Genomic DNA, 19,489 nt, shown 5'->3' on the forward strand with positions numbered 1-19,489 from the left:
TTCTTAGATTTTTTTAATTTTCTTGACATGGTCAAGTAAATCAAGCATAGATTGGTAACTTTTTTAATAATTTGGTACGGAGGCAGGCCATGAGTAACTTGGTCAAAAATAATGACACAGATTGGCCTATAGGTGGCGATGTTATAAGCAGTCTCACTTAAAACCTCATATCTGCCGCCCATTTGAGCTAGACTTGAAACTTTGTATGTAGGTGTTTATCTTCATGCTGAACAAATTTACCTCAAAGACCCGTAAGGTCCGTCAGGGTAGATTTCCCTCCATTTTGGACATTTTTGAAAACCTTTTGAACCATATAACACCAAATAACACAAGTCCAGTCCAAATATCACCAAATTCGGTATGTAGGCCCACTAAAGGGACTGGGTAAGAGATGGCTGTTATTGATCAAATCAGGAAATCAGACTTTGTATCCATTTAAATCCTCTGTAAATCCACTCTACAATGGCCTTTCAACTTGAAACTTTTTAGGGTCATCAAAGACATTACCATGATGAACCATGTTACGTTTGGCATTGATATCTTAAAAAAAAGGAAGCTATTAATAATGAACTTCTTTTACTATTTAACACTAATGCTTAAAATAATCATACAAAATCTTCCTTCTCATGGACAAAGTCAGATTCACTCCAAATGTGGTCTTTGGACTCATCACAATAGTCCCTAGAGTTTGAGAAAATAACATTGATGCATTCAAAGATGTCCACACTATATCAACAGATACACTAATATGCGAAAATATGCAAAAGCTTCTTGCTCCTATGCTTCTCATGAACCACAGGACCAAATGACACCAAACGTGCAATGTAAGCCCATGGAACGTCTTAACTTAGTTTGAGAAAAGCTAAGGGATTGGTCAAAAGGTAGCTCAGTTACTGACAAATCAGTCCCTAAAATGAGATTAATTGAATTGGTATTATCAACAAACAAGGAAACTATATAACACTAATGCTCAAAATCTGCAATTTTTCCCTCATGAACCATGCATGAGATTCACTCCAGATGTTATATTGACTTATATCAGTCTAATGGCTTTGAGAATGATTAGTTGCTGCATTCATTGTCAGCCACGCTACAGCACATCACACCAGGGCTGGAAGAACTGAACCGATGGACATCGAGCAATGAAATTTGGTATGTAAACCTTATGTATACATCCCTTAGAAGCTGTGCAAAAATAAAGTCTCTGCAACCTTAGATGGCTGCACCAGACCAATTGGTGGCACTATAGATGTCATTGTCACTAGTGGCGCCATAGGATACTAGTGCAATAACTATTGATCAAGTGGACTTGGTCTAATGCAAATTAATGTACGATTTCAATTATGCAGACACACAATGTGAAATATCCTTATTAGTATAATCACATATTGTTGCCCAAGTATGTGGTCCGAACGTGGTGAAAAGTGGAGATTTTGTTTTGGAAAATTAGAAACCAGAAGTCCTGCCGCTTGTACAGTCAAAGTATTACAGCAGAGAGTATTGAAGCATGTACCAACAGACTTAAATCCTTTAGACAAATATTTACACTAATGCTGAAAATGTTTAACTAAATATTTAATCTTAACATAAACCATTAGTCAAATTGACCCCAGGATTGGTATATAAACTCAATACATTAAGTAATGATTACCTGCTGCACTCAAAGATAACCAACCTACAGCACTAGGCTAAACTTCACTTGCATCCTCCTTATGGTATTGAGAGAAACTTGGTAATGCTTTCACTGATTGTTTCTACATGACCGAGCACTTGCTGTTATCCAACAAATCTTGTTTATTTTCTGTCATGCTGTGAACTCCGTTCATTGCTGCTTGCAGCTAATATAAAAAATAAAATAAAAAATGTTTTTAATGGTGCTTTATTATTGTTTCAAGTAAAATAAAAATCTAAGACAAATTATCCTTACATATTACAATAACAGTTTTATTGAGAAGATATTCCATTATTTATTACAATGAATACATACATTATTAATTTGGCTACACAGACAATTTCAATTAAAAAAACGGGGCAGGGGCATAAGAGCTATATGTGTGCATGAGTTTTAAAAATCCCCGTCTCACACACGCGTACGCTGTATAGATGGTTCGATCAAGAAAAAAATTATTACAATTGGTTGAAATTCCTTCAGTCTTTTCCTGACTGTTTTTGCTAATAACGGCATTAGATTACAGCGACAGCATTACAAAGCAAACCGCGTGAAACACAGACACGCACACAGGCAATTCTCTCTCACAGACTCACGCAAATGCAATCATACGACTACACCGTGCAGAGACATAAAACAAAAAGACCACAAAGCAAGTTCACATAATTTGGAGGCCACGGTTTCGGTGTACGTACGTTATCTGGAGATGAGTGGTGCGACTGGCTTTCTCTCAGCCTCACAGGCTCAGATGGGGAAAGGACAGACAAACAAACAGAAGACGGTATTGTCATTTCAGAATGAGAAGCGGTGGTCATCTTCAAGGTTCAATATGTCATATTGGACATTGTCGTCTCCAGGAGGTGTTGACAAAGATTAGGCTACTGTACCAGACCACTTAACCAATTATAAGTGACAGAAACAGGAGAAGGGAAAAAAAATACAAGAATGCCAAGGAAGCGAGGGACGATGACAATGATGGCAGTAACATTATGCTGCCTTCACTTGCGGACCTAACTGCCACTGGTCTGCGTGGAATCTGAGGACCCTCCAAAGGGCGCCATAGCGTTGGTCTCCATGGTCTGGTAGACGAAGAATATGAAGCCAGCTACAACGCTGAGGAGCAGCAGCTTCAGCCAGACAGGCAGGCCACGGGGTGGTGCTACGGCCTTGCCAGCAGGGGGCGCCACTGACGTTACCAGCCTGGTAGAGGGGGGCAGGGTGGTGACTCTGTGGACGGTGGCGGTGCGGCTCTCTGTGTAGGAAGAGTTAGAGGCGGAACGCAGGAGGGTCTCATCTGTCCACAGGTCACCAGACTTTAGGGGCCTGCCGGCTGCACCTCGGATGGGCCGTCGACAGGTGGCGCTAGAGGGACAGGAAAGGTAGAAAGTTGAGTTTCATGGTGACATTTCACACATGAGTTGCCATCAGGCAAGTATTACTATCAAGCTCTTAACAAATTAGTTACAGGACACCGCTTTACAGGAATGACAAGACTGTAGGTGGCAGTCTGCCAGATATAGCAATGTTTTATTGAAGTTGTTTATGTTGATAGAATAACGTGCGTGTGTCTTACTTGATTCCTGTTGGAGTGTTGGTCTCGTAGGGGAACATCTCCTTCAGGACATCCTTCTCATCCGCCCTGCTGGGTGTCTGCTCACCAGCTGCTATCTTCTCCACCTGCAACACACATTTTAGTACACTTTCTTTAGACGCTGAAGCTGACATGGAGCGATGAAGGTGAGGGTGAGACATTGTTCCATAGTCACTGCCACATTCACATATGGTATTATTTTTGGAAAAGGCTAGAGAGGGTGTGTGTACACCTAAGAACCACTAGGTGGCCCTGTTGCAGTCCTCTTCCCATGTGAACGCACAAGACTTTAGAGTCTTCTTTCACTCCCCTCACTTCAGCTGGCACTTAAGCAGCTGTACTGGTACAGACAGACAGCTGTGCGCCACACACACACTACAGTAGCCCCATTCATAATTGTCACCCATTTGTTTACAATTACACCATGTGAGGAAAAAACGTGACACCACTTTCACTCCACCACAATTAAATTCACCTTAAAGTTCCCATTTCCGGGTGCCACCACAACAAACCACTGTGAGAAAAACAGAACTCTATTTGAGAACAACTGTTGTGCAAAGACTGTATACCAGAGTAAAGCGATTGGACAGCGTGTCAAACTTGGCAGAGAGAGATGATAGGGATTCCAGTTGTTCCTTCAGGACTTGAGATGGGGGTGTGTGAGACATGGCTCACAGACCTGACGGTGAAGGAGGCAAAGGGGTCACTTCCAGACAAATGAAGTAGTGAGGCAGGCTTGGCTACTAGGAGCGGGCGGACTTCCTGCGGTACCTCCTTTAATATGGAGTGGGTAAGTAACAAACTGGATCAGTATCCTATACTCGTAGAGTTGGGCCATCTCTTAGACAGGTACATTTCAAATCTAGTGAGCAATATTACAGTTGTGGGCATCCTAAGAGGACAGTGTGATTATGATCATATACCCACCAGAGGCCATTGTTTCAAGGGTCTAATGCCCTGTCCTACTGGAGCATGGACACTTGGTGCAGGTTCCTGAGATGACCACAGATACAGATTAGAAATATCAGTTATAGAAGAGGTTGGTTGATATACATACAGACCCAGGAGAGACTGACGGCAAGAGAGAGACAAAAACGAATAGCCAGTGATCAGAGCACTGAGGAAATTGTGAACAGATTGAAAATCAGACAAAACACCCAATACAGAGTGATGTCCCAAGTACTACAGCAGGTGAGAGAGATGTCCCAAACCTCTAAAAGAGCAGTATTGAGTAGGGAAGTTGGCTCATGACTGGGAGCCTAATCAGTCAGAGTGAGAGGAAGACTACCATCCTCCTCACAGCACAGCTAGAGGTAGAATAGAAGAGAATGGATTTATTTGTTCACAAAAGGGAAAGAAAAGTTGTGGCTTTCGAATTAGATAAACAACACACACAAGACAGATACAAACATTACACAAGAAACAAAGTCACGAAAATGTATTTTTTAAGTGGATGAAAAAGTCTTTGGTCTTGGTGGCAGAGAAATCTTCCAGGACGTTCTCCGTACACCAGAGGTCAAACTTGTCCACTGAATTGAAACAGTCAAGTTGTTTCGCTTTGTGCTGCACTCACCGTTTACACAAGGTAGGCATTGTTCCCAAACCCATCCAAACTCAGTTCCAAGTAGATCAAACCATGTTCAGTTAACCAAAATCAGGCTGGCGTCAAAGGAATGCCCATTGGAACCAAACATCGACATATAGCTCATCCTGTTTAATACGGAGACTAGAGACTAGCTAGAACTATAGAAGAGAGTGGTGAGCATACCTTCCATAGTTCCTCTACCACCAGCCCCCCTCTACTTCCTCGATCCTTTTTGGTTTCCGCTGTCTCTCTTGCCACACCTCATTTGGCTTCCTCTAGGGTGTCAACCCATTCTGAGTGGGTGAAAACACGGTTTAGTGATGAACTTTCACTTCCTTATTTTATCAAATACATTTTACCAAGACAAATATATGATTCTTCATGTTCTGAATCGTTCAGTGGGGTCTTTCTCGAACATATCATCCAACACTATATGCAAAAAGTTGGATTTCATAAGCTGTTGACAGAGCGGTGCCGCTTTCTCACAGGAACTTTTGAATGTTGTGGTGGTAGTCTGCAAAGACGTTTCTGAGTCGCAAAAAGCTAAATTAGCATGAACCAAGCTAAATTAAATGTAAAAGGCATTGAAAACGCTTGTTTTTGTGAGAAATATTCTGTCATGTCTCAAAATCGATATCCATCTTATCTTTATTGTTTTATGTCCTCTGGATTCAGAAGAAAGATGAGTTCAACGGTGAACCTGTCAGTTTAGCCTCAATTCTCGCACAGCAACCAGCCTAGCTGAAGCAATGCTATTTTCCTGGTTTTTAACCACTTCTTGTCTCTGGCCTACATTGATTTAGTCATCCTAATTTGGGCCACCCTACAACGGTAAAAATGAAAATAACTTTTGAACAGATTATGACAGAGACATGAGTTTGGACTACTGGTTTTCTTAGAGGAGCATCTACACAATTAACATAAATCTACCAATTAGTCAAAATATGTGTTTTTGATTGGACACCCTACTTCATCTGCCTGCCCTCCAGAACACCTACAAAACACCCGGTGTCACAGGACGGCCAAGATAAAACCCAAGCCACAGCCTGTTCTCCCCGCTTCCTTCACCTCCCCAACAAACATTGACCCTGCCCCCACACACATTTATCATTGTCGTAAATAAATAAATATAGGTTTTTATTACAGTTCCATTCACTTCTCACTCCCCCCTGCTGCACCCCTATGGACATTCGCCAACTGACTCTTCCCCTACCCGGAGCATAACATTTTCACTGTACCCTGCAGTTATATATGCATCCCTGTACATGTGACTAATGAACTCAACCTAATGCCACACCCATTCCATCTTAAGACAGACATCCCGGTTCTGAAGAAGCAGTCTCTCTCGACTATGATTACATCTTATGTCTCCATCATTAACGTCAAGTCGCACAGGCGAGAAGCACATCAAAACCAACAAAGTTAATAAATAATACCCACGCACAAATGTACAAGTTAAAATGTAGCCTAACAATACATTGTTCTAACGTGACAAATCATTTTTAGTTCCCAGTGATTGACCAAAAGGCTGTTTCTATCTCCCAGTAAGTGAATAAATGAGGGGGCAAGGAAAGCACCTTCCTACTGGTCTGCCAGGGAGTGAGGGAGTAGGGGCTCTCCAGATCTCTGTGGCCCTCAGGGACACTGTGGCTGGGGGTCTTGACTGGGGGGGCCGCTGGGTTTGGCTCTGGGGACCCAGAGCGCAGCAGCATTCACATTCAGGGGGAAGTCTCGGTCAGGGACAGACTGAGGGTAAGACACAGAGACTTTAGAGTACTTGACTAAATAGCCAAAATGCCAGGTGGGTGGGTGACTCTTCAACATTAAGGTTCAGCATTAAGAAAAATATATATGCAAAATGGCACAGTCCCACATATCTTACTATAACTAAGAGACACCACTGTAACTACGTGATCATTAGCTATGTACACCCATTAAACAACTTCCAATATCAATCCGTGCCATGATCACAACAACAATTCATAGCGACAGTGAGTGACAAGTAACCACAAAGAACCCCACCGCCTGAGCTGGGAACCTAGATACCTGAGTCAGTCTGGGTGAGGGAGACTCAGCCCTGGCTGTTAGGACAACGTGATATATAGTCCTAGTGGACTGGGCATGGGCTAGGCCCTGCAGTAAGGGAGAGGGCTTAGAGCTTGGCTTGTCTGCCAATATAGGCTTAGGTTCCTTAGGGACTTCCTGGAACATGACAGAGGGGGAGAGAGAGGCAAAAGGAAGTTAAATAGAGGGAAGACTGACAAATGGATCAGAGGGAAGTTTACTCAGGACATCACAAATTCACTAGAAGCAGAGGTGCCTTGCCTCTCTGGGAGGGGGAAGAACTACCTCACCAGCTGATAGCTCAGATGGAGGATGAGGAGGCGGCCTAATAATGGAGGCAATCAGGCAGCTAGGCTTAAGGCGAGACCTGCCACCTGTGCAGTGGTCATTGCTCACTATAGCTGAGGAAGACCGTGGCAGCAGGTGATGTGGTGAAAGGGGGGACACACCCACCCACACGAGAGTAGCTTCCCAAACAAATCCAAACATATATTAAATAGTGGATGTAGAGAACCCAGTGAATTAAGACAGTCTAAGCCTTACTTTGTGAGACTGCTTAACTAATTGTATACTACATCTAATTTCATTTACTTACTTATACGCAGCTTTTAGCTGCAGATGTGTACAATTCCAAATAAACCTTAAATATATATAACATGACTAACACTATCCACAAAAAGGTGACTATCAAGCTAAACACTACTCCATCGCACCACAAACCTAGTGAGATGGATAGGCTTAGTGTATATTACAGAATCATCGCTTGCAGGGACCATCTGGTCGACTCTATGAGAGGATCTCCTCAATGGGCTCTTTATATTCAACACAGGATGCTCTTCCTCAAGATCATCATCCTCCTCCTCCTGAGCATAGATCTAAACACACATACTTCTCAGAACACCTGAGACCTTCCACCTCTTCTCGAACACACCTTACAAAGCCAAGTCCACAACTTCAGTGAGTGAAGTTGGCAGTCCACAAACATGCTTTAAAGGGATAGTTTGATATTTTTCCAATGAAGCCCATCAACTTCCCCAGACTCAAACGAACTCTGGGATACCATTCTGATGTCTATGTCCAGTATGTAAGAAGTTAAAAGGTGCGAGACAAAACTAACTAGTTAGCTCATGACTGGAAATGCACAGGAACAGCTAACTTGGGGTAGTAGATACAGGGCTTAATTTCCAAAATCTCAAACTCTTTAAATTCTTATGGCTGGGGGCAGTATTGAGTAGCTTGGATGAATAAGGTGCCCAGAGTAAACTGCCTGCTACTCAGGCCCAGAAGCTAAGATATGCATATTATTAGTAGATTTGGATAGAAAACACTCTGAAGTTTCTAAAACTGTTTGAATGATGTCTGTGAGTATAACAGAACTCATATGGCAGGCAAAAACCTGAGAAAAAAATCCAACCATGAAGTGGGAAATCTGAGGTTTGTAGGTTTTCAACTCTTTGCCTATCCAATACACAGTGTCTATGGGGTCATATTTCACTTCCTAAGGCTTCCACTAGATGTCAACAGTCTTTAGAACCTTGCTTCAGGCTTCTACTGTGAAGGGGGAGAGAATAAGAGCTGTTTGACTAAGGGGTCTGGCAGAAGGCCATGAGCTCAGTCAGGCGTGCGCCCCTTATAGGTAGCTGCGTTCCTTTTCATTTCTAAAGACAAAGGAATTGTCCGGTTGGAATATTATTGAAGATTTATGATAAAAACACCCTAAAGATTGATTCTATACATCGTTTGACATGTTTCTACGAACTGTAATGGAACTTTTTGACTTTTTGTCTGGCCTGCGCCTCGTGAATTTGGATTTGTGAACTAAATGCTCAAACAAAAAGGAGGTATTTGGACATCTATTATGGACTTTATAGAACAAAACAAACATTTATTGTGGAACTGGGATTCCTGGGAGTGCATTCTGATGAAGATCATCAAAGGTAAGTGAATATTTATAAATGCTATTTCTGACTTCTGTTGACTCCACAACATGGCGGGTATCTGTATGGCTTGTTTTGGTCTCTGAGCGCTGTACTCAGATTATTGCATGGTGTGCTTTTTCGGTAAAGCTTTTTTGAAATCTGACACAGCGGTTGCATTAAGGAGAAGTATATCTATAATTCCATGCATAACACTTGTATCTTTTATCAATGTTTATTATGAGTATTTCTGTAAATTGATGTGGCTCTCTGCAAAATCACCGGATGTTTTGGAGGCAAAACATTACTGAACATAACGCGCCAATGTAAACAGATTTCTTTTATATAAATATGAACTTTATCGAACAAATCATACATGTATTGTGTAACATGAAGTCCTATGAGTGTCATCTGATGAAGATCAAAGGTTAGTGATGAATTATATCTCTATTTCTGCTTTTTGTGACTCCTTTCTTTGGCTGGAAAAATGGCTGTGTTTTTCTGTGACTAGGTGCTGACCTAACATAATCGCATGGTATGCTTTCGTCGTAAAGCCTTTTTGAAATCGGACACTGTGGTGGGATTAACACCAAGTTTATCTTTAAAATGGTGTATAATACTTGTATGTTTGAGGAATTGTAATTATGAGATTTCTGTTTGAATTTGGCGCCCTGCACTTTCACTGGCTGTTGTCATATCGATCCCGTTAACGGGATTTCAGCCGTAAGAAGTTAATGTGGTTATAATATCCACATGAGACAGGCAGCTTCAGTTGAGTAGGTTACCATCTGGTAGGTTCAGGATTTCGACACCAGATGGCACCAACACCTCCCAAAGTATCAGGAAAGAAGGAGGAGAAAAGTAAAAGGAGGAGAAAAGTAACCACTCAAACGATAGGTTTTGCATAGGAGTTGTGAAAATAATGACTATGTTCTTGCAAGGAAAGAATGAAATAGGGAGAGAGAGAGTCAAAGAGACAGAAAATAGTGGACTAGAGGCACCCAGTGGCAGAGAGAAAACAAGCTAATCAAAGTCAATTGGCCGGTCCTGAAATCAAAACCTGCTGCACAAACTCCCAGCAGACAGACACACAGAGGGTCCTTCAAACAGACATTTGGTGCTTTGTTTTCCACACAAATGTAATTCCCACCTCTATTAGGAGTCTCAAAGGACACACTTCCTCTTTCTCAATTAATATTTGAGACAGGTTTAAAATCAACCCTATACTGTGTCTACTAATCACAACTTGAGATATGAGTTAAATAGCATGCATATTTCAACACATTCGGTATGGCGAGCTTTGAAGGAATAAAAACCATGACGTTGGCCTAGGGTGAGGATGTGCTTTTGTCCACTGATTAAATAAACACAAAATAGAAAGAGGGACTCACCCGGTTGTGCTGGCTGCTGCGGGTCCTGGTGGTGACTGGGGTCTTCCCTCTGCTTCTGACAGGTCTCTCCACCACGGGGACTGGCTCTGGGACTGTTGTCATCTCTAAACACATACACACCACACAATTTCCATCAATGTCATGCTCTGTCAGTCAGTCTATTAACCATCAAATCGCATGATTTGTATTATCCCAGAGGACCAATTTGGTTTGAAAGTAGGCATCTCTGGAAAAAAAATGTGTAATGTAATGTGTCAACTGCCGAGATGAATCTGATTTGAATCTGTAATAGCCTGGTCTAAGAGGATGATTAAGTGTTACGTTTCTTACCTTCCTCCTTGTCGCTGTAGTGGTATGAGTCAGAGTTGCCGTTGTGGTTGCTGTCTACCTGAGTGATGACCACCGGTAGAGCAACGGCCTCAGGAGGACCATGGTCCAACAGCTTCTGGAGCCTTCTCTCATACAGCTTACGGGTTGAGGCTGCCATGACAAGACATTCAAATAAATTCAATGAAACTGTATGAATCCCTCTTCTCATACGGTCTATGGGTGGAGGCTGCCAAAAGCTCAGACATTATTCAAATGAATTCAACACAACTTTATTAATAAACAAATGAAGACTGCAACAATAATGGCCATTATTAAAATAAATTCAATACAACTCTTAATTCCCATCTGTAGAAATATAGAAGGCATTCTATGTCTCGATCAAAGTAGCAGTTTTATTTACATGGTCGGTATACAAGAGCCCATCACAATTAAATATATATTCCACCTACCATATAACCAACAGGCAATCATAGACTCAATAACACAGAATGAACCCAATGTTTTCTAAAAACAATGCCCCTGGCAAATGTACTAGCAGACTGACTGACTCACCCACGATGGGTCCTGCGTTGAATCCATACTTGAGCAGCTCGTCCTTCAGGCCCTCACTGGTCAGCTCAGTCACATCCAAGTCCTCAGGCCGAGGCTTGTCCGTTTTCCTCGTGGCTTTCTGTGAAAGAAGGACCACAGAGGTCAGATTGATGCAACATGAAAAGTGTTGAGATCTATAGGTCACATAATTAGCCTACCACCTATCACAGAAGGATGACTTGAATTGGCACACCCATTCTAGTAATTATATTTCTTTGAGTTATTTTTTAATGCACTTCAAATAAAAAGGTTGGATTCAATTTGTGCTGGAGCTCGCCAAAACACAAATCCAAAGAATCAAAGCAAAGAAATCCATTTTGTGCTACTGAACATTACAGGGTTTAACATTTGAAATCCAAACTGAAATGTCCAAATAACCTCTCTGTAACTCTGCAGTGTGTGAATGTGTGAGAGAGAGTTGACTGATCTTTAGATTAGTGTTTTCTTTACCCAGCTCCTTGGGCTGCTTCAGCAAGCAACACCACAGATGTTAAACGCCTTAAAAAGGTTTCTAATCACACACTAATTATCAGCAGAGCTAGTTTAACGCCCTCTCCTGACCTAAACCATCATGATTGATCAACACTGCACGTAAAGAAACAAGTCTCCGCTCAGATGAATCATCAGAAAGATATGTTTGCCTAACGCAAGACATGCATCATATACACTGAGTGTATAAAACATTAAGTACACCTGTTCTTTCCATGACAGACTGACCAGGTGAATCCAGGTGAAATATTTGATCCCTTATTGATGTCACCTGTGGAATGCTTTTGACACCTTGTACTCCATGCCCCGACGAATTGAGGCTGTTCTGAGGGCATGTAGTGTGTCCGCCTTTTCCCGAGGACGAAGGGATTTCCTCCTCTAGACGTTCAGAGATAAAATAACAATACTCTCCACATTTTGGCGTACACATGCTACACGCTGGTTGAACTACTCAACCATTAAAGGTGGTAAACAACCAGAGAGCAAACAGAGCGGTATACTACGAAGCATTTTTATTACTTATTGTTAATGCCATCTTTGGTGTGCTTATCAATGCACAAACACCTTTTTCCTTCTATCTATGGAACTGCTTGTTGCGTTGTGGGCATAGACATATAATCCATAGAAGGGTGTTGACTGTTAAACTCATGGATACACTAGCAATGGCTGCTAGTCTTGAATGGGAACTGCCATCTATGGATTATATGTCTATGGTTGGTTGCGGCTGGCAGTTTGCCTTTCTCAACATTCAGAATATAATAGAGCGAAAAACTGTTTGGAAAGCAAATACTGTCATTACTGAATGTGTAATGTGATAGACATTAAAAATGTTTTTGTATTTGTCTCTTTTACACTGAACAAAAATATACAATGTAACATGTAAAGTGTTGGTCCCATGTTTCATGAGCTGAAAAACAATGCCAGAATGTTCCATATGCAAAAAAAGCTTCTTTCATTTTGTGCAGGAATTTGTTTACATCCCTGTTAGTGAGCATGTCTCATTTGCCAAGATTAGAAGTTGATTAAACAGCATGATCCTTACACAGGTGCACCTTGTGCTGGAGACAATAAAAGACCACTTTAAAATGTGCTGTGTGACAAAACTGCACAATGCCACAGATGTCTCAAGTTGAGGGAGCGTGCAATTGGCATGCTGACTGCAGGAATGTCCACAAGAGCTGTTGCCAGAGCATTGAATGTTCATTTCTCTACCATAAGCTGCCTCCAACATCGTTTTAGAGAATTTGGCAGTACGTCCAACAGGCTTCACAAACGCAGACCACATTTAACCACGCCAGCTTAGGACCTCCACATTTGTCTTCTTCCCCTGCGGGATTGTCTGAGGGGGATGGGGGGTTGCTGAGGAGTATCTCTCTGTACTAAAGCCCTTTTGTGGGGGAAAACTAACTCTGATTGGCTGGGCCTGGCTGCCAAGTGGGTGGGCCTATGCCCTGCAAGGCCCACCCATGGCTGTACCCCTGCCCAGTCATGTGAAATCCATAGATTAGGGCCTAATGATTTATTTCAATTGACTGATTTCCTTATATGAACTGTAACTCAGTAAAACCTTTTAAATTTGAGCATGTTGCATTAATATTTCTGTTCAGTATAATTCATAAAATATTTAATTAGTCCTCTTCCTCAAATGAAGGGGATGATGACAAACTTTGCTAGAGGAAGGGTATCGGATTTCATTGGTCCTCAACCTCGTGGCTCAGACATTTCATTAAGGATAAATGTAGTTAGCCTGCCCTGGAGCAGGTTAGTTAGGAAGGATTTTTTGGCGTAGAAATGTACCTGGCTAAAAAGGTGAGCCACTTTTAGGGAACCAGTTAACCAAAGTTAACTCCTCAAACCTGATTCGTAGTATAGGGCTCAGGTTCAATCCCCTTCAACCAGGCTGCAGAGAATTTATCCACTCTGCTGACAAGTATTTTTCTAGAATGGAAAAACATTCTAGCCATTCTGTTTAGTCCCAGAAACTGATGGGTTGGGCCAGACCCAGAACACACATGGGTAAAGCGGCGGCTTGAAAATTTGTAATTGGATTTTATACTCTGATTAGTTAGAGACAATCCGATCGCTGATGACTTTGTTTTGTATAACAACTCATTTTGATGTTATCACAAACAACTTCAATGATGGCAGTCTCAGATTGAAGTATACAGCGAATGATAGAGCAGTGGAAAAATTCAGTTTGAGTCATCGGACAAGGTATAGCGGCCTACCGGCAGTCACCTACTATTAGTTTTTAGTGAGTCTTCCTCCACAGAGGTTGATGATTGTAGTTGCTCACAGCCAAAGGGTATTTTCCCCCTTGGCCTAGGCTGTGCAACCAAACGCCCCGCCCCCAGGACGCCTCTACGGCAGAGCTAAACAACTATCACTTTCTGCGCATGTGTTACTCTGACTCATATTTCTTAACAGCTAGAATAAAAGCCCTGCGTCTATTTGAACAAATATGTATATATACTGTGTGTACGTACACACACACGTATGTAAAGGTTGTCCCCAACAAAAACAAAATCTTGGCCGACCGAAAGTGCTCTTTCGACCAATTGTTTGGTTGACATTTTTAAAAAAGTGTATTTTTCTATACATAGACACACCCAGTGTTTCAATAAAATCAACTCCATGCATTGAGCTTGTCTAATGCTTTAAGCTCACGGTTGGATGAGATAAGACAAATGCCTCAAGAGGGTGGCAGAGTTCTAGATAACCTGACCCAACTATTCTCTTCCTGCTGGCTTTCGCAGATTCTGCCATTACTCTCCTGAAGTTGCTGGTAATAGACTACACGAGGAGTCGGCAACCTTTCATGTGGAATGCAAATATATCTTACCATTTCTACCAATCTGTGTGCCAGTTATGATTTTCATATGCAAATATTTGTGAAACAGATTAATTTCATTCATAATAACGTCTTCAAAATGATTTTGATGTGGTTAAATAAAATTCTATCCAAATCTAAAATTGTACAATGTAAAAAGGAACTTCTATTGCCATTGCTAATTATAGACAAATAGCCCACATAAAGCCAACAAATAAAAACATTGCAGCCTGCAGGTTAAAAAAAATATCCTGATAATAATAAAGTAACCTATAAATCACATTGGCTACACATGGCCTGTCTGCAACAAACTTGAAACATCAACTAACTTCCATCCGGACGCTTGAAACATTGTATAAAATATTCTGGGCCCTCAGTTTCCAACGCCAGTGAGCGCGGGACAGTAACACAGACACATCTGTAGGCTATTTGCACAAAGGTTAAGAAGCAGTGATATTGCAGAAGCAAACATAAGCAGGACGCAGACAAATGTAGGGTAAACCAATTGCATTTAACCTACATGACAGCATAACATGGAGCCTAGCCCCGTCTACACATTGCATCGGGGAAAAACATAAAATAACCATAAAATAACATACAACTATTATTTAGCTTCTCAGTGACCATGCAACACCGCACATCATTGAAATTTGCCAGAGTAGCCTGTTGTGCCTTGTGCATAAAGTTGCAAATACGCATAAGGTACGGATTTTTAGCTATCAGGAAGTCCAGAGACCCCGGCCACGCAGCTACTCCGTTTGCTCTTCAGTCTAGAATATTTTTGTTTGAAGCAAACACACCTGCCATGATAATATAGCACCATCCTATGAGCTTTGGATTCAACTCAATGTAAAAACGGTACTGATGGTAAGACAATTAATGAAATTATGCACGTCGGCCTAATTTGTTTCGGCATACTCCCCAGCCGATAACAAATCCAATTCCTTACCATCTCTGCCATGGTCAGTTTAACGTGTAAGAGTTGGGAATACTCTGCCTGACTGACTCACAATGATTCAAGCAAAAAAAGTGACAGGAATTAGGAAGTTCTATAACTATTTCTATGGTTCTTGCCACATTCCATTGGAACTCTGTCATGGTTCTCTTATCCATAGTACATTTGAAGGAGTGGGAGTAGTAAGGAGAGAGAGGGAAAGAATCTCAGACAGACAGAGAGGGGGATTTAGCAGCTATCAGTCTCCCACTAGCCTATATTAGACTCCTTACTGTGGGCCTCAGTAAAGTTGGAGCTGGATCTCAGCCCAGCAGAGCACATTTCATAATCACAGCATTCCAAGGAAGAAATAAGGGGTGGGGAAAAGAAAAGTTAGAGACTTCCCGTTTGTTCACTCACTTTTCATCCGCTCCCTGACCACACACTTTAAAAGGGAAATTAAGGCACTGAGCTCATGGCTAGCCCCAAGGCCCAGACCATACCTGTGCTTTAAGTTGTGTGTGTTAGGCTACTTGCAGAAGGTTTGTAGACTAGAGGTTTAAATTATATGGAATACAGATTGCATCAATGTATTGCAGAACAATATAGTTCAGTCGCATGATCGCCTAGATGTCCAAAATGCTCTTTCTAACTAAGTGGTTGTTTCTACACACAGAAATCAGCTTGGTGATGTAATATTGAAACTGACCATTTTATGTGGCTTTTGGGGGTAGACTATAACAAATTGCTAGGTTGTGAATTATGATGATGTGCATATGGTTAACCACCTTTATGAATGGTTATGTCAGACATGATAGTTTTCATATCTGTGGTCCTCGTGATGACCGCTGCAAGCGAAAAACTCCTAAACTCCCAATGACAAACCATTCAACCTCAGTTGAACTAAACCGTAGGAGAAAAACAGTACTTCGCTTTTTTTTTTTTTTTTTTTATCCGAAAGGGTTTATTTTGATAGCTGTTATGAGTGAAAACGTGTGTTTAATATTCTGTGTGCCAGTGGATGTTTGCCTCAAATGCTTCATGGTAAGCTATAAAAACACACAGACAAACATGATTGGGAGTCAGGTGACTATATGAAAACATCAGGAAGAGCACTGCTGCGATAGCATTTAAATCTAATGAAAGTACTAGCCTACACACCCCCACTTATCACACACAGTTAACCACACATCTGTTCAGGGATAGTCCGTGCACACATTCCTCTTCCAGGGAAAGAATTTCCTCAATAAAGAGACCAAACCCCATAGGAAAACAGCCCCATCCTCCACACCAGGAGCCTTGATTTCTTTCAATCCCATTACCTATACCTATGCCATTTCCAGCACACTCAAAACTCCTTCAAGTTCCTTTCCTCTTCTCTGCATACCAAGGCTTTCCCCCCTAACATAAAACTTCTCCTGTCCAGTTCCATCCCTTCTATGGATTCCACCACTTATGACACTAGCTGCTTTTAGCAAAGCGTGTGTATTTTCATACACCATCGTTGCTTCCTATTGTATTGGGTTGCACAAAATCAGTCCGCAGGAAGTTAAATAAAATTCAATTTCAACTTACTGTGCCAGTGGGCAGGATGGTTGGTCATTATGACGGGGAAAATAAGACATTTCTAAAATAACGTATTATTAAAACAGACTTTACAAACGTGGGTCTGTTGTCTTTAGTCTCAAATTCCACCCTTCATAATGAGCAACCGTCCTGCCCACCGGCAACAGTAAATTGAAATGGAATTTTATTTAACTTCTAGCTTCCCGCGGACTGTGCCCTATAATCTCAGTACACAGCCCTGGGTCTGAACTCCTCCCTATGCAACTGGGTCCTGGACTTCCTGTCGGGCCGCCCCCAAGTGATGAATGTAAGCAACATTACCTCCGACACTGAGGCCCCAAAAGGGTGCATCCTCAGTCCTCTCTCCTGCATTCCCACGACTACGTGGCCTCACAGTTCCAACTCCATCATCAAGACGCATCAGTAGAAGGCCTGATCACCAACAACGACAAGACAGCCTACAGGGAGGTAGGCACTGGGATGGCGTGGCGCCAGGTAAACAACCTGTCCCTCAATGTTAGCAAAACAAAGGAGCTGATTGTGGACTTCAGGAGGAACCAGGCTGGACATGCTCACATACTCATCAACGGGGCCGCAGTGGAGATGGTAAATAACTTCAGATTTCTCGGCGTACACATCTCAGAGAAGCTGAAATGGTCTTACCACACAGACACTGTAGTGAAGGCGGCACAACAGCGACTCTTCAACCTCAGGATGCTGAAGAAATGTGGCCTGTCCCCGGGGGCCCTCACAGTGTTCTACAGGAGCACCAACGAAAGCATACTGTCAGGCTGTATCACAGCCTGGTACGGGAACTCCACCGCCGCTGACCGCAAGGCTATTCAGAGGGTGATACATGCAGCCGAACTCACACTGCCTGCTCTACAGGACACCTACAACACCAGGTGTCGCAGGAAGGCCAACAAGCCACGCCCTGTTCTCCCTGCTTCAATCACTCAGACACAGTGACTGCATCATGGCAAAAACTGAGAGATGGGCCAATAGTGCCTACCCTCAGACCATCAGGCTGCTGAATACCCACCACTAGTCAGCTACCCCCCCCCCACGAACATTAACCCCCACTGCTACTCCCCCTGTGGACATTCTTTCTCCTGCTGCTCAATGACATGAACAATTGTTGAAGTTGTTAATATTTATATTTCTTTTTGTTTTTTATTTCACTTAAATGATCATGCTGCTGCTCCCCCTATGGTCACTCCACCCTACCCCGTGGGTCTACTCTGCCTCCAACCCAACGGACATGTATTTATTAATCCATTACTGCCAGTTATGTATATAGTGCTATTTCTATTGTTTTTATTATCATTTTCATTATTTTATTTCACTAGTCCTGCATGTTGGAGCTCAAAGCTCTTGGAGACTTAATAGTCAGAAAAACTCACAGCTGTAATCAAATCAGACTGCCACCTGCGCCGAATACAACATGTGTAGACCTTTCTGAAGGAACTATGTTCTACTGTCTCGAAACCGAGTTAGTATCTCGAAACCTTGATTTACAAAAGTCAATTTCGACTTTGTATGGCCACGTTTACTTACATATCTCGACATATTCAAATAGTATGGATATTTACACACAATTGAGTGGCGAGAATGGTTTCCGTAAGGAAGCATTCAGCAGTGACACTGGCAGATATTTTAAGCGGGAAACTTTCAGGTGATTTGTAATACAATACAAAAACAAACACATGTTGGCTATATTTAACACAAGATGGAACTCGCTGTAATTGAAAAGATGGGAGATATCAATTGTATGCATTTAAAAAGAAAATGTAATTACCTAGAAGACCAAATCACATCGATAGTTTTTAGGGGAGATTAAAACACCCTACAAAACAGTAACGTCTTTCCTACAGACATTTACACTGGAAACACTGTTACAAATATTATATTCGCGCGCGAGAAAGAAAAATCTTAAAAACAACTCACCCTGCCCGAGCGACTTTTGTTTAAGACTACGGGGACTGGAAACTCCTCGTCGCTGGAGAAGGCGTCTGTAGATGAGATCTTCTTGTTCTGCACGGTCAAGTTTTTCAGATACAGCTGCACATAAACGTCCTTTCGCTGGTCTCCGGTCGGGAGAGCAACATTGTTGGCCAAAAGCTCGCTCTTGAGTTTATCTTTGGTGAGAACCGATGGGTCCTCCAGATATTCCGGCATGTTCCTCGCTATGAAAAAGCAACTCCGCCTCCGTAACAACAAAATGAAGTATTTAGCTGGCTATGTTAGCTAACTGGCTAAGTAGCGCCTCTTGTTGGATTAAATCTGCGAAACTACCCGTGTACACAAACTTGATGCTTCCTGGAACAATTTTAGCACGTTAGCTTACTAGTTGTGGCGACTCTTTTGTAAAACTCTTCTCAGTAGAATGAAGAAGTGAAAGCGCTAAACACAAGACAGACCTCCCCTTTAAAGTACGTGGTCTTGGACTATTATACCAATATGTGCTAGCTTGCTAGGACACCGGCCCTCTGCCAACATTGAAGGAACAAACGCCGTGAGAATGGAACCATCT

General features: G+C 42.1%; 1 protein-coding gene across 1 annotated transcript; it reads right to left on the reverse strand.

Annotated features, from left to right (window-relative positions):
• Nucleotides 1-1,917: 1,917 nt before the first annotated feature.
• Nucleotides 1,918-19,470, reverse strand: LOC120032015 (lamina-associated polypeptide 2, isoforms beta/gamma-like). The gene is made up of 6 exons (XM_038977921.1): nucleotides 18,904-19,470; nucleotides 11,099-11,216; nucleotides 10,547-10,696; nucleotides 10,217-10,320; nucleotides 3,243-3,346; nucleotides 1,918-3,031 (listed from the first exon to the last, which is right to left on the reverse strand). The coding sequence occupies exons 1-6, from the start codon at nucleotides 19,132-19,134 to the stop codon at nucleotides 2,680-2,682; spliced, it is 1,059 nt and encodes a 352-aa protein (XP_038833849.1). The 5' UTR covers nucleotides 19,135-19,470; the 3' UTR covers nucleotides 1,918-2,679.
• Between the last annotated feature and the right edge of the window lie 19 nt (nucleotides 19,471-19,489).

The sequence above is a fragment of the Salvelinus namaycush genome, chromosome 38, assembly GCF_016432855.1.
Source record: "Salvelinus namaycush isolate Seneca chromosome 38, SaNama_1.0, whole genome shotgun sequence".
NCBI classification, from domain to species: domain Eukaryota; kingdom Metazoa; phylum Chordata; class Actinopteri; order Salmoniformes; family Salmonidae; genus Salvelinus; species Salvelinus namaycush.

Excerpts from the sequence above, each read along its gene's own strand:
- LOC120032015 (XM_038977921.1), bottom strand. The coding sequence starts at position 19,134 with ATGCCGGAATATCTGGAGGACCCATCGGTTCTCACCAAAGATAAACTC. Across the intron at positions 11,217-18,903 it reads ACAAAAGTCGCTCGGGCAGG|AAAGCCACGAGGAAAACGGA; the intron begins GTGAGTTGTTTT and ends CTTCTTTCACAG. Across the intron at positions 3,347-10,216 it reads GCAGCAGCCAGCACAACCGG|GTGGAGAAGATAGCAGCTGG; the intron begins GTGAGTCCCTCT and ends TGTGTGTTGCAG.